Source organism: Equus asinus, chromosome 10 (assembly GCF_041296235.1).
Source record: "Equus asinus isolate D_3611 breed Donkey chromosome 10, EquAss-T2T_v2, whole genome shotgun sequence".
NCBI classification, from domain to species: Eukaryota; Metazoa; Chordata; class Mammalia; order Perissodactyla; family Equidae; genus Equus; species Equus asinus.
Window position 1 is genome coordinate 33578500 of NC_091799.1, and position 14920 is coordinate 33593419.

At 37.1% G+C, this 14920-nt stretch overlaps 1 protein-coding gene across 2 annotated transcripts in view; it reads right to left on the reverse strand.

Moving 5' to 3' along the window:
- Positions 1 to 14920, reverse strand: part of MUSK (muscle associated receptor tyrosine kinase) — a 97991-nt gene that overhangs the window by 70976 nt on the left and 12095 nt on the right. For both annotated transcript variants that reach the window (XM_070519023.1, XM_070519022.1), the window contains exons 3-5: positions 14276 to 14427; positions 10989 to 11116; positions 9546 to 9687 (exon numbers count right to left, since the gene is read on the reverse strand). In XM_070519023.1, coding sequence (XP_070375124.1) covers positions 9546 to 9687; positions 10989 to 11116; positions 14276 to 14427 — 422 coding nt within the window. The remainder of the gene's footprint in view (positions 1 to 9545; positions 9688 to 10988; positions 11117 to 14275; positions 14428 to 14920) is intronic.

Consider the following 14920-nt stretch of genomic DNA (forward strand, 5'->3'; position numbering starts at 1 on the left):
CAACATTATACTGAACAATTCAATTATCTTAACAATTTAAGACAAATCTTGGAAGCACATTTTTCTTCTAAGCTGCCATTAAAGAGAGCCTAACTCAGCTATAACTTGAAGTATTATCTGTTCAGTGCTATAATCATTATATAACTTTTTTTCTCCTTAGAGAACGTTACTGACAATTAATTCTTTAGAGAACGTTACTGACAATTAATTCTTCCATTGAAGGACCACTTGACCATTGTTTCTTGAAAGCACTACAGAACTTTTTAAATGAGAATGCAACATAATATCCCCTAAGTCAGAATCAAGGGGTCAAACTCTTCTTTTAGAGCATGCACTCTATTAATCATGCAGACTTAATTTTCCCCAGGATAGCCCCAGGGATATCAAAGGTTTATGTTGTTTTCTTTTGTTTGGTTTTAAAATACACAATGTACTCATGACAGCAAATCAAACCTGTTAGTGGCATCAAACAAGTAGAATTGATGCCGGGAACAGGACCACTGCAAATTTTATTAAAACTGCAAACTGAGAGCACAGCACACGTTGGGGTTTTAAATACCTCTCTCTGTGGCATTTGTCATATTAAGAGCTGCAGCATAAACAAAGGAAAAAGCAAATCAAATGTTGTGTAAACATTACATGAGTTCCACTTTTCTAGATGCAATAAGGAAATCTGATCTCTAGGAAAGAACGCAGCCAGAAGTCTAATGTTTTTGAAAACAGTGCTGATCTCTTATAGTTAGATCTATTGACATTTGCCTCTGGGACATCATATGGATATATCATCACATGCATATATTTTTTGTGCATAAAATGATTTATTTTGGTCTTTCGGAATTCTACTTGTCTTATTTACTACATATGTCTGCAAAAAAATCTTCAAAAAACCCCAAAAAGCCTCTGATAGACAAGGTCAGCCCTAAGGATAGGAGGTGAAGCTTTTTGGACTGTGGAGAAATGGCCTGACAGCACTCAAGTGCCATGACAAGTGATGCAGACTGAGGCACTGAGGTCACTTGAACTTGCCAAATGGCTCACCTTCTGTCCTCACTCCCCAATACGGCTCTCCCAAGTGATGAGACACGGCTCTGCTTTGGAGACCTCCTGCAAATGAGGAGTTGTTTAAACATTAGGCAAGCCTACAATAAGCCTCTACCTAGAAGGGCTTTGTTCTTTTTCTTGGTCTGCTTCTAGGCTCTCATTTCCAGCTTTGCACTGGTGCCAAGCCACCTCTTCCCACTGGTGATGGATGACTGAGAACCTTCCCTCGGTTCCAGCTTCACTTCTGCCCAGTCTTTTCCTTAATGTCTTAAGGCTCCAACGATAAACAAGGTAATAGAAAATGCAATCAACAGGGAGCCGACTACACTCCAACATCCATCTATTTTAATTTGAGTCTCAAGTATTCTACACTCAAACAGTTTCTATACACAAAGCAGGATTCATCTGAATGTGATATTCACAATAATATGGTCCACACTCAGCTCCAAATAAATAACTTATTTCATAACAGTTGAGTCAACGAATATAAGCGAAATATGTAAGAATATAAGGGAAATATAAAAAGGTTAGATATTTGTGAACTTTTAAATAGATCTTCTCCAATAATGAAAAAACTCTTAACAATGACCTCTCTGGCTATAATAGCAAGAAGAATTACATGATCATATTAAAAGTGTTTAATTTCTGTGTCGCAGTATTTATTAAACCCATTTTTTAAAGGGAGAATATGCCTCTGGTCAAAAACAGGAAAGTAAAATCAGAATCTTGCACTTCAGAGGTTATCTAAAGCCACAGGATGGCAGGATCTCCTTGAAAACTCCAGCCCTACTACTCACATCAGCACATTGCATTGTTGTTTCGCTCTGCCACCAAGGGTCTATCTTCCTATCCTTTAGAGTACTCAGGAGAAAACTGTTTCAGTAAAGATACATAATAGAAACAGTATGGACCATTCTTTGGATATGCACCATACCTAAATGAGAATATGAAGCAGATTGGAGAAACAGACAAGACTGTCTTTTGACTTAGAAGAGAATTCTTTCTACAGGGCACTGAAAAGTCACTTTGTCTCTCTTTTCAACCCAACAAAACGTAATAGGCAGCAAATCTAATTGTTGGGGAGGAAAAGGCTATATGGAAGACCAAAAACGATGTTTTCACCTCTGTGAGGAACTAAGTAGAAATGATCTCAAGCAGAAGTTATATTTCTAGTTAAATATAAGGAAATCTTTATAAGCCAATATGATTGATTTATCTTTATCATTGTATATTTGTTCTTTGGAGACAGCGATGGAATGATCTTAGCTAGAGGGCAGAAGCCACAAGCCAGATGTGATTGCCTTTAAGACAAGTCTCAATTTCAGAGATATTAAAATGCACAACAAAGAAACAAAAAAATCAGTCAATCGTGATTATATGAAACTGATGACTCTGAGATGCATCCCAGATATGGTAAAATATGAAAAAATGAACATCTTAGAACCTATGAAATGTGATATGGAGATCTCTCTGGCCCTCATCACATCCCACTATGAAGCCCATCCTAAGGCCCATTGTCACAGAGGTACCTGATTCAGGGGTTAAGATTTCCAAAGGAAGAGCCTCCAGAGTTGTGAGACTGATGGCTCTTTTCTGCATTCCAGGTGACTACGGAATTTGGGAAACCACAGAGGCTTCCCTGCCAATGTCAAATCAGTATACCTATAGAATTCTCACCTAGCAGAGCTTCACTTTTCTATGGGAACTTACCTTTATTTTACCTTTGAATCAATAACACCCAACCAAGTGTAGAAAATGTTCATTGAGAAATCAGAACCCAAATCAAATTTTAGTGTTGGATCCTCCAAGCCATTAGAGAATCAAATTCCAGGTTTCTACCCATAAGCAAGAAAGAAGAGTCAAAGGGGGAAAGAATCCACCAGCAGCTGCTGCTCTCTGAATCCCTTCACTTCCTGCTCTGTTTAGGTGGCTCCCTTACTTCCTCTCACAGGCCTCAAGCTTGCTGTCTTTGTGGACTGATTCCTTCCTAAGGAAATAGCAAGTTCCACGTTCTGTTCATCAGGACCCACCCCCAACATTCTCCAGCCAATAGCCAAGTGTTGTAAATTTCTAATCAACGTAGAGATCAACTGCCTTTGACAAAACTTTTTTCATCTCTGATTCTGTTCTAGGGCAGAATGGAGGAAGAAAATTGCAAAAATAATATATCAAGCCAATAAACAGAAAGGTTGATGCTACTTTATCAAAATAGTTCAATATTTAGAAGAAATAATTTTTCCCAAAACATAAATGTATGTATTGATTCTTTCTAATTATAATTGTCTCTTCATAAAAGTTCAAAAAGTATAGAACTATATAAAGTATATGATAGAAGAAGTTAACCTCCCCATATACTCCTATAGGCAGAGATGATGACTATTAACAGTTCGGTATACTTAATATATAATATAGCATACTGTTAACTCACTTTTTCACTTATTAACACATTAACATTTGTAATGAGTTAATATTCATAAAGAAATGGAAAGTACCTTACACATGGTAAGCACTATATATGAACTTAGTAAATAAATGTAATAAATAATAATAAAAACAGCAAATAATTGTATAGTGTTTACTGTGTGCCTATATTAATTCATCTAATCATTGCAACACCCTAAGAGATAGGTGCTGTTTTTACCCCTATTTTAGAGATGAGGAAACTGAGTCTCGGCGATGGGAAACACACCCAAGTCACATGTATGGAGGACTTTTTTTTAATGCTTTTTGGTGAGGAGGATTGGCCCTTAGCTAACATCTGTTGCCAATCTTCTTATTTTTTCTCCCCAAAGTGCCAGTATATGGTTGTATATCCCAGTTGTAAGTCATTCTATTTCTTCTACGAGGGATGCTGCCACAGCATGGCTTGATGAGCATTGTGTAGGTCTGTGCCCAGGATCTGAACCAGCAAACTCCAGGCCACTGAAGCAGAGCGCACAAACTTAACTACTCAGCCACGGGGCTGGCCCAATATAGAGGATATCTTTAAAAGTTAGTACATAGAGATCGATCTTATTCTTTTGAATGACTGCATAGAATTTCATAGCATATTTTGTCAGTCTCCTATTAATGCAAATTTAAATTCTTTTAAAATTTTTGCTGTGATAAACAACTTTGTGATAATCTTGAACACAGACTTGTGTAAATAATTCCTTTAGATAAATTATCAGAAGTTAAATTATTGAGACAAATCTATACACATTTTAAAGTTTGATTTTTATTTTTTAAAACAAACCCACCTCCACTAGGCTTTAGCAAATTGTAAGAACAGAGGAAAATGCTGATTTCCCCATATCCTCTCCATTGTTGTCATTCTAATTCTTGTCCTTCATAAGCAAGAACCTCTGCTTTTCCTCAATATTTTAAAATCATCTTTTTGTTTCTGGTATTCATTATGATGTGTCTGATGTGAAATTATTTCTTTGTCTGCTCTTTGTATTTATTGATTGGGACTCTCACTTCTCATACTTGAAGATTTGTTTTTCTTCAGTTTTGGCAAGTTCTCATTCATTATACTTTTGAGTATAGCCTCTCACATTTTCTCTATTCTCTCTGTAACTTATATCCTTAGTTATTTCTGAAATTCAATTTCATATTTCTCATCTCTTTTGTCTCTCTGCACCGAATTCTAAACTCTGAAGAGCTAACTTCAAATGTGTGGATTATCTCTTTATCTCTAGGATACCATTACTCATCCATTGAATTTTAATTTCAATCATTATATTTTTCATTTACTAAGATTATATTTAATTTTTTTTACCTGAACTGCCTTTCTTCTTCCTAGTGTATTTTTCTTTGTTTTTGTGTTCCTCCTTTTGTGTCTTTAATTAGTTTAAACATATTTATTTTAGAATCTCCATTATATTGTGTTGTTAAATGAATTTCCTGGGGTTTTAATCCCTTTGCGTATTGTGTCAACTAACTCTCACTCAGGGCAGGTTGTTTCCTGTGGACGCTGTAATTTTGCATTGTGAATTCATCCTCAGGGTGGCTTTATCTATGAAAATCTTATGTAACATGCGTAAGGTATTTCTTTTTTGTTGTTATTAAATTTTTGGCCTGGTATCAATGGCGGTGCTGGCAGTATGAATTCAAAATCAAACCTATATGACATATAGTCCTGAGTGTCAAATATTCATTCATAAGAAGACTTGGTTTTTCTTCTTATGAAAATACAGACAATTCTCTGCGCTGTCTTTCTGTGCCAGTGGATGGAATTTTTCTGGCCCATCTTTTCACCTCTGTGATTCTCAGCTTTATACAAGGGTCTCAGTGCTAACCTCCACTTCACAGGGGGCCAACCTCTGTCTCCTGTTCCTTGAAGAGTCTTAAATCCCATCTTCTAGGTTATAGAGACAGGCACTTCTTTCACTACCTCCAGGACAGTGCAGAACCAGCTCATGAGCTTCTTGCTCTGTTTTTTCAATTCCTATTTATTCCCAGCCTCTGGATATTTACATTTTATTCTTATGAATTATACAACTAACCCAGCATTTCTGGGTATTTGTAGTAGGAAGATTTTCACATTATCTTGTCTGTCATATGGCTGGAGCTGTAAGTGTTTCATCTCAGGTTTGTGTATTTGGTACATAAAGATTCCATGATCCATCACTTCAACCATTCTCTTGCAATATTCTCAAATCCTTCATCTTATTTTTCTTTCTGGCGAGACTCCAATGCTTATATTTTGCCTTTGGATTTAGCTTTCTACTTCTTCTGGACTTATGCCTGCACTGCTGAGCAATCTTGGGGATAAAACCTTGCAACTATGCAAATTGATGCCACTCCATATTTACAGTCCCCTTCTCTACTGAAACCTTAAAGTTGCCTGGCAATCCTAGTTTCCCTTGTGAGTCATCTCTCCCATTCCCCACAGCTATTTTAAAACCTTTCCATTCTCCCCACCCTTTCGCCCCCCTCCCCCCCTTTACAGAAGTATTTTCAGAAGATAACCTTACTTTCTGCTTCCTAGAGGAAATAGAGACCATCAGAACAGACCTTTCTTAAATGCCATGCACCACACTTATGAACTCATTTATACCGGAATGCCCCCCTTTTTCTCCTTTCTTCCTATCACAGGAAGGAAGTTTCCTCTTCCTGTGTAAGTGGAGTGCTCATATAATTTATCATCGAAGGCTGGATCCTTTTGGAAGTAAAAGAAGAACTCTATTAATAATTATTCCAGGATAACAGGTGTAAACCAGAACTGTCCTGGGCAAACCGGGACATGCGGTCACCCTCTATAAAGTTTATTGCTCCACTTGTCCCCTGAATGCATCCCTTTTGCTCCTCAAGTGCCATGTTCCCTTGAATAGTCCCCCTCTCTTTCGTATGTTCAAACTTTCCTTCTCTCTGGGCTCCTTCTTAACATTTTCAATTTTTTTAAAAACATTTCGATCTTTTTGAAAGAGAATTCTTACAAAGCAACACTACCTATATGCCACATATACCTCTAGCTACTGCTCTATTTTTTGCCTCTTCCCTTTTCTCTTCCAAATTTATTGAAAAATTTGTCTAAACTCACAGCCTCTTTTTTTTCCAGCTCCCATTCCCCATCATTTGCAGGATTCTGGCTTCTTCCCTCATTCCCATTCTGACACTACTCTTGACAATGTCACCCATGATTACCTTGTTCTTTAATGGAACAGACGGCATTCAGCGTTACTGAATTTCTTAGACACTTCTATCTCTGTGGCCTGGAGTGAGTTAGTTATCACTTCTGTCCCTCGGTTTCCTAAAATGGCACAATGATAGGGCCTTCCTCACCGACTGTTAGTGAGGATTAAATAAAATAATACATGTAAAGCATTTAGCATTTTAAAATGTCAGCCATCCCATTGTTCATCTTTTTAGTAAGACATCCATGTTTGACTATGCTTGAGTTGGGTGGTTCCATCAGTAACGTTGTGTGTCACTGTTTGAACCTTTTAAGACAAGACAGAAGGGCAGAATATCTTTCCACGGCCATTCCAGAGATCCAGCAGCCTGAGGATGACATTCTAGAAAGGGAGTTTTACTTCTGTGTTGAAAGGTCTTTCTTTCACAGTTGTTATGGCAGCTAAGATTTAGTGAACATGCTGTACCAAATCCATGGCCTGGCATGCTGATCCTCATTAGAAGCTGGCAGTGGCAGACAAAGCCCTGTCTTTTCCTGGCATACCCATTTGGGCGAGAAATGTAGCCCAGAGTCAAATGGCACTTCTGGAGTTCTCTTTCTAATTTGCTCACAGAGTTACTGACACAATGTGTAACAAATACTTATCTACCCCAACTGACTACTACCCAGCCTCATCCTCCCTTCACCATTGCCAAGCTATCAGCCATTTGTAGGCACTTTTGGGGTTCTTCCAATTGCTTCTCAGTTGCTTTTTCGCCTGTTCTGCGTTGTAGGTTGAGTTGGCCCTTCCTTTAAATAGATCATGTCTACATTTCCTCTTGTGGAAATTCCTCAACTATTTCTTTCAGTGGAAGCCAACCTTTCAGAGCTTTAAGAGCCAAGACAGATTTGCTGCAATTTTTATGTTCTAATAGTAATAATTATAGTTCATGCCACTTATTAAATAGTTGTTATGTACCGGCAGCGGTGCAAAACATGTCACGTATTTTCATGTATCTTGGCCACTTTAGTAGAGATTGGAATGGGGTAGAAACAGACATGTGTGCTAAAATGATCATCTTACCTACTGTTAGAGTGACTTTAAAGGATATTATGAGCTCTCAATACCAGCTAGTTTAATAAAGCCTCTAGCACATATTAACTGTTAAAGCAATGAATATCACCATTGAAATGTTAGGAAGAAAGACAACATTCAGTTTTACTGACAGGCGTGATACAAAATTAAATCGCAAGGCAAGACCAATTGTAATTGGACTCCAACTAATTGAGATTTGTAATAATTTTCTTTAGGCCAAAACTAAAGCAGATCATTTCAATATCTGATGACAGTGACCTGAACAATCAGTGATATATATTATAATATAGAGGCTCTAGAAGAGGAGAATCTTTATGATATTACATACAAATTGATAACATTAATTCTGTATCATTCCACATATAGTTCAAGGAAACACTAAATCCAAGAAGATCTTCAATGTGTCTGAGTGGGTTTGTATGTTTATTTATTTTTCATTGAATAATTCACATCAACTGGTTGTCGCATACTGAGCTTTAAATAGCACGGATAACTTGGAAGACGTTAAATTATAGCAACTATGCTGAAAATACATCTTTTGTACATCTGACAGGTACTATTCCCACCGACCTCATTCTTTCCCATGAAAAGTTAATGGATATTTTATGAGCAATTGATGCAACGACATAATAAAAATATGTTCCTTCAACTAGAAGCAAATGTTGAAATTGAGATCATTAAAGCTGTGAGTGGAAGGTCTAGCTAGGAAATAAAAATAATCTTAAAGGAGCAAATACAAAACTGTATGATTGAGAAGGAAGAGATATGGGAAAAGATAGATTTTGGCCTAATGGGAGTAGGATGGAATCAAAGTAAGCTCTGGTGAACCCTTGAAGTCTTCCCTGATTGAACTACAATTTGTGCCAGTGGGCGATAGTCTGATCGCTTTATCAATCAGATAAGAGAAAAGCAGAAAAATAGGTAATTATTCTTATAGTCAATATTTATTGATGTTTACAAAGAGCCAGACACTCTGCTAAACCTATCAACACCTCACCTCATTGAATACTCACAACAAACCCCACTTTACAGATGAGAAAACTGAGAGCCAGAAAGGTAAATTCTACAGCTTGTAACAGGAAGAGCTGGGAAGAGTTATGTACTTAGTGCGATTAGCTAGCACAGGCATGCTGGTACTTTCTATTTTTAAGCAAAATGTGATGTAATTTTAGGTCGAGAAGGATCCGATGACCTAATGGACAGAACCAGCCCTATCTGAGTTCTGATTTCCCAGTGAAGATCTTCCACAACTAGTTGTTGCATTGGTTAGCTTTAAAAGAACATTTTAAAAAGTGAAAACTATTTTGACACTGTAACTCATAGAACTAGGACCATTTTTGGTTATACATTTTGGGTCAGTATTTTATTTTTCTCAAGCTTTGTGATAGAATACAATCTGAAAAAAAAGGTGCTTTTTCTCTTTCGATATCTTTTAAGAAGTCGTCTATACACTGTAAAAGATAGGATGAGTGTTTTCAAATTTATAAACAAAGGAGAATTTTCCAAGCCAGGCAGAAGTTCTAAAATGGTGTCCTACTGTTTTAGTATTATAGTGAGTTTATCTGTTTTGGTCAAAATTACCAGTGATTGTGGGCAATGGAGTGGGATGGAGTAAGACCTATTACACTAGCGAAAATTTCTTTATCTTTTCAGTTTGTCTTTTCCTAGTTTTGACCTCAGCGTCTAGTATCTGGAACAGTTGAGGGAACGGGACTACCTACCACTCTGTTTCTGCCAGCTAAAGTGCAGCCTTCACAGTAGAACGTGAGGCCCTCTGATAACACGATAATGGGAAGCACTGCAGTTCCTTACCCTCAACTTCCAGCTTCACCAATTTGGAATATGCCGTCCCGAGGCTGTTTTTTGCCACACATCGATAATGTCCTGCATCTTCCTTTTGCACATTATGAATCCTTAAACTCCCAGATTCAAGAACTGCAATGCGGGCATTTTCCTGCCAGGGATACGGACAAGAATTTTAAAACATCCATGGCTTTATCAAGGACACAGTTGCCATATCTCATCAAGTCATCATCATCGCTGTTATCAAAAATATCATTTAAACACTTATTTGCCATTTATTATGTGTAACGTACAATATTAAATGAGACAGTACAAGATTACCTAAATTAATTTTAACAATGATCCCATAAGATATAGTTTATTTTTATTTCCTTTCATCACACATAGACACCAAGGCTTATTTCATTTCCTAAGTCACACCCAAGTCTGTTGATTAAAAGCATTGCTTTTAACTACCATATTTACTACATATCCAAATGGGATCCTTAGGCGAATATATGTCCTTTAAAAAATTGGAAAATTCTACTAATGATACAAAAACTGGTCTTTGAAATGAAAATATTACATTGATTTTCTTTTTTGGGACTCCAAATTCGGTATCATACAAAGAGCCACACTTATTTTTATTGTAGGAAGAGCACCAATATTTATGCCAAAGGAAAGCCAGAGAATTATATAGGTTACCATAAAAAATTTAATGTAAAACAAAGCTAATCAATTTTATACTTCCTTTCAATTAATTGACATATATCAACCCCTATGTATTCTCCATGGAATGTTCTGAGCATCGTAAGATCAAAAGCATAATATCTGTGACCTCATTGAGTTCACAGTTAGGAGATGACACAAGGATGGAAAAAGGCAATGATGGTACAGTGTAATAATTTATTGATAAGTGTAGGCATAAGATATAAAAGCAGTACAAAATAGGCAGGTGAATAATACATTTTTAATTTGACTACTCTTTGTGATTGAAGTATCTGTCAACGTGTGTCTTCACCAGTCTTGAATCTTCATGTTCTACCATCACTCCAGTGTTCTCATTCTTTTTCTTTTAAACCTCATCTCTCTCTCTCCTCCCAGAAACTGTCTAGTCTAAGACCTGGATATTAGTTCTATCTTTTTTATCCCTTAAGTCTCAAAGATTCCATGTTAAAAAATAAATGATTCGACTAACCAACCAACCAACAAAAAAGACTCTAGCTTTGCTCTGCCTCTTTTTTATCCCTAAAAAGGACTACTAGTTCCCATCTCTTTTTTTCCTTAGCCAGCCCCAACTGGAATGCCTTACAGTTTGTGTATATGGGAACAGAAATATTTAAGTTTGGTTGAAACATTATGTATGGAAAAACATTTATACTGGAAAATTGTAATCGTGTTACTGAGTTTACAAAGGATTGTTGTATTTGAAAACATGTTGTATATACATGTTTTAACATAATAATCACTTACCCTGAGTGCATGGTCCCCCTTAATCCACGTCACTGATGGTTTGGGATTGCCCATTGTAGTACATGGTAGAACTGCCTTTAATCCTTCTGTTATCTTTACATTTATGGGAGGACGAGTTATTTTAGGTTCTAAAGGGAAATAAGAATTCAGAATTAAAAAGGCAATATGGCTGTACTAAACTTAGAGTTTCTAACCTCCTATTTAATTCTAAATCACTTTAAGAATAATTTGTTACATTACAAAATTCTCCAAATTTTAAGGTTAATTTTTAGTGCATATCAAAAGAAATCATTTTTTAAAAGTTTAGGTTATCTCTCTTTTATTAGTATCTTATTTGAAAACACAAATTCATGAAACAGGAGTTTGAAGTTGTAGTATTTTTTGTGTTAAAAATAGTTAAAAAGTTGATTAAAATAAGCTGTCACCAAAACAATTCATTATTTAATTCATACCAACAGACATGAAAACATTTGAAAAGACATTTTTAATATAAATTTATATTTTTAATATAATTCTGAGTTATGACCTATTATCCCTTTAGTTTCTATCTAAAATTGACTATTAAATTTAATGGTTAAAAATTAGAAACATTTATCCCATAGAAAGTAAATCAGATATTATTATATAAGTAATCAGAGAAATTCTAGTCATACAATTTAGGGTATCTGCACTCTGCAAAGCAAACTTGGGTAATTTATTGTTCTGTAAAACACTTAATTCTTTCAGAACAAGTAGTTTATGTCAATTTTATTCTCCAATGTTAAACTTTCAGAGGAAGAAGTTATTAAATCCAATGTATAGAAGAATTGACAAGTTCAGGATGCCAGTTATTTTACTACTTAAAACATTCATAAAATAATGCAAACTACATTTATTTCCGTAGTAATCTTACATTACAGATACAAAACAGAAGACTGTCTTTGCAGGAGAGACTACCGAGAAGAAGATGCATTTCATTTCTTTCAGGTCATGTGCCATAATCAATTTGTTACTTTGACAGAAAAGTGCATGCAATAATGATTCTTTTCCTTCTACTTTAATTGTGTGTGTGTGGGAGGGGGTGGTTTGGTGGTGGTTGTAAGTGGCATTTGCAAAGACTCATGGTCTATTGATATTTAATAGAGGAATTTACTGTCATATAGAGTTGGTATGATCCTACATTGCAGCAAAAATACAAGATAGGCTTAAATAGGTTATTGGAAAACATCAACTTAGTCACTTTGCCTGCTATCTAAAGCATACAGCTCTTCTTCTAATCAACAACAGTGAATTCCTACATTTAGATAATGGCCAGGCACCTCAATTGTGAGTTGGGTTGTCATATAGCTGCTGGCAGAAGCTTAGCTCAGGAGTTGATATACTTATGACATAGTCAAAGAGAGTGTTATCAATTCCTTTCGTTGAGTTTCCTGTGCTGATCCCTATGGCAAACATGAGTCATAGATAATATCTTAGGCAGAAAACCTTTGTTAAAGCAAATAACTTCTATCTTCTCAGTGAAATACAGGTCTTAGTCACCTCTTGGAGGAGAGGTGAGGGGAACCCTTGTGGGAAATTGAATACAAAGTAAACTAGGAATGAATTGAGTATTGATGTGGAGTCATGGATTCCCCACACTAAGGGAACCTGATTCACGTGGAGCCATGAGCACTGACTCATGAGAACTGGTCACCTTGCTGGAGCAAGATGCTGAGAGTATCTTGCTATGCCAGCATTGAGTCCTTAGTTGATGGACCATAAAGAAGTTGGGGGAGGGAGCTCCTGGGGGAGATCCTAAGGTAGTTGGAGTGACAATGGAGGTGGGGACCTTAGGGGCCTCAGGAAGCAACTCTTCAACAAGTAGTGCAGAAGCATTGCAAAATTTTAACAACTAAAAGAGCCACACCAGTGTATACCTACATGAAAGGGAGAGCTTTCCTAAGGAGAGGGTGGAAAAAAGAAGAAAAGAGAACATGACCATGTTGGTGATGGTTTGTAGTGGGAATTTTTGTGAGAGAGTGAGACAACCAGACTGTTCTTAGCTGAGAAAGAGATAGATGGAGTTTGTGCCTTCTATTTGGAGGCAAATCGTGAGTGCAGGAAACTGCTCCCTTCATCGGACAGAACTAGAAATAGAAGTGTTGATGATCACAGTGTGACATACTGGAGGTTTTTTAAATACAGTCTATTTCCTGGGGCTGACAGGTCATTGATCGAGTAGGCTGATAAAGAGTTAAGGCAAATGTAACTGGACTTGTGGAGGTCAAGGAATTATAAGGATGAAGTGGCTAGGGGTTCTGTTTCACAGCTGTTAAAATCCCTTAGGATAACGGCAGGAGTCGTGGTGGATAGAAGACAGTGAGTCTGGAATCAGAGACTTTGATAAACATGAGGTAGTGCCTGGAAGTGAGTAGATGACTTGATGAACAGAGTTAGAGGAGAGAATGGTCAGAATGGCATAAGCCCTCATGAGAGGAAAGATTTTGTTCAGGAATACAAAATACAATGGTTTAAAAACAGCAAGAAGGCCTAGGAGATCAGCCATGACTACTTGTCAGCCTTGTAGACATGAAGTGGGGAAAAATAAACAGCTTTCATTTAAGGAGAAAAGTCACTCAAGTTTGAAAATTTGCTCAAGAAAATTGAGTTTGATATAAGGCAAAAGGGTAGAAGAAGTGCCTGCAAAGAGGTTAAAGTTAAAAAAGATGTTTGGTGGCTGGCCTGGTGACCCAGTGGTTAAGTTTGAGCACTCCACTCCAGTGGCCCGGGGTTTGCCAGTTCGAATCCCGGGTGTGGGCATACACACTGCACACTGCTCATCAAGACATGCTGTGGCAGCAACCCACATACAAAATAGAGGAGGACTGGCATGGATGTTAGCTCAGAGATAATCTTCCTCAAAGCAAAAAGAGGAAGATTGGCAACAGATGTTAGCTATGGGTCAATCTTCCTCACCAAAAAAAAAAAAAAAAAAAAAAAGGATGTTTGGTTGTAATGGAACACTTTTAAAGGCACAGGGTAAAGATTTTAGAGGGAGCTTCCCTGGTGAGAGAAGTCAGGGTGGAGCAAATAAAAAGCTGCATAAAGGCAAGAAAATGGAGAGAATAGAGAACTAAGAAGCTTGCCTTTAGGGCGGTGGTTGATGGCAGGAATAAGAGGGGTCGCATTAACTGCCTCAAGCTTGTGTTTTGAACTTGAACTTGTCTCACTGCTGAACCTCCAGATATGAGGGAGTCTCTATTTACTGCCTGCTTCAAAGTGGACCAAGTTAACTTTAGAATCAATAGATGCTTCTCTTTCTCACTCACTCATCTTCACTTGCAGGGCTCCACAACTCTCAGCAGCTCCTCCCACACCATTGTTGGCTATGCAGCAGTAGATGCCATCATCGCTGTCTTCCACACTCAGGATGGTGAGGAGCTGTCCGTTCTCCCGAATGCTGTACCGGGTATCAAAGAGCCTGCAGGTCACGGAGGAAAATGGCAGGTTAGGGCTCATCTATGACTTTTTGGCTATAACTAACTGATCAAACAGATGATTGTTAATAGAAGAAGTAGATTATAGGTAAGAGGAAACTTGAATGAGTTCTGCATAATAGAATAACCTTATTTGATAATATAAAGCTAATGTCATATTCTAATTTTTCCTAGGCTCCAATAGTCAAAGCACCACTGAGTCCTCCAAAAATGCTTTCAAAAGATAATGTCTACTGATAAGACCAAACATAAAGTTTAAAGAAAGCATATTATTACTAAGATGTATGAGTCTTCTTTTAGTTACTGGGAAGTAGCAGCTGGATAATGAACACACACACACATAAATGTGACTAGCAGAAAGGGTTAAGTACTTACAGAAGTAACCAACAATTAACTGAGTATTTGTTCATTCATTAAACAAATATTTGTTGAATGCCTAACAAGTGCCAGGCTTGGTTCTAGTTCTTTGGGATACAA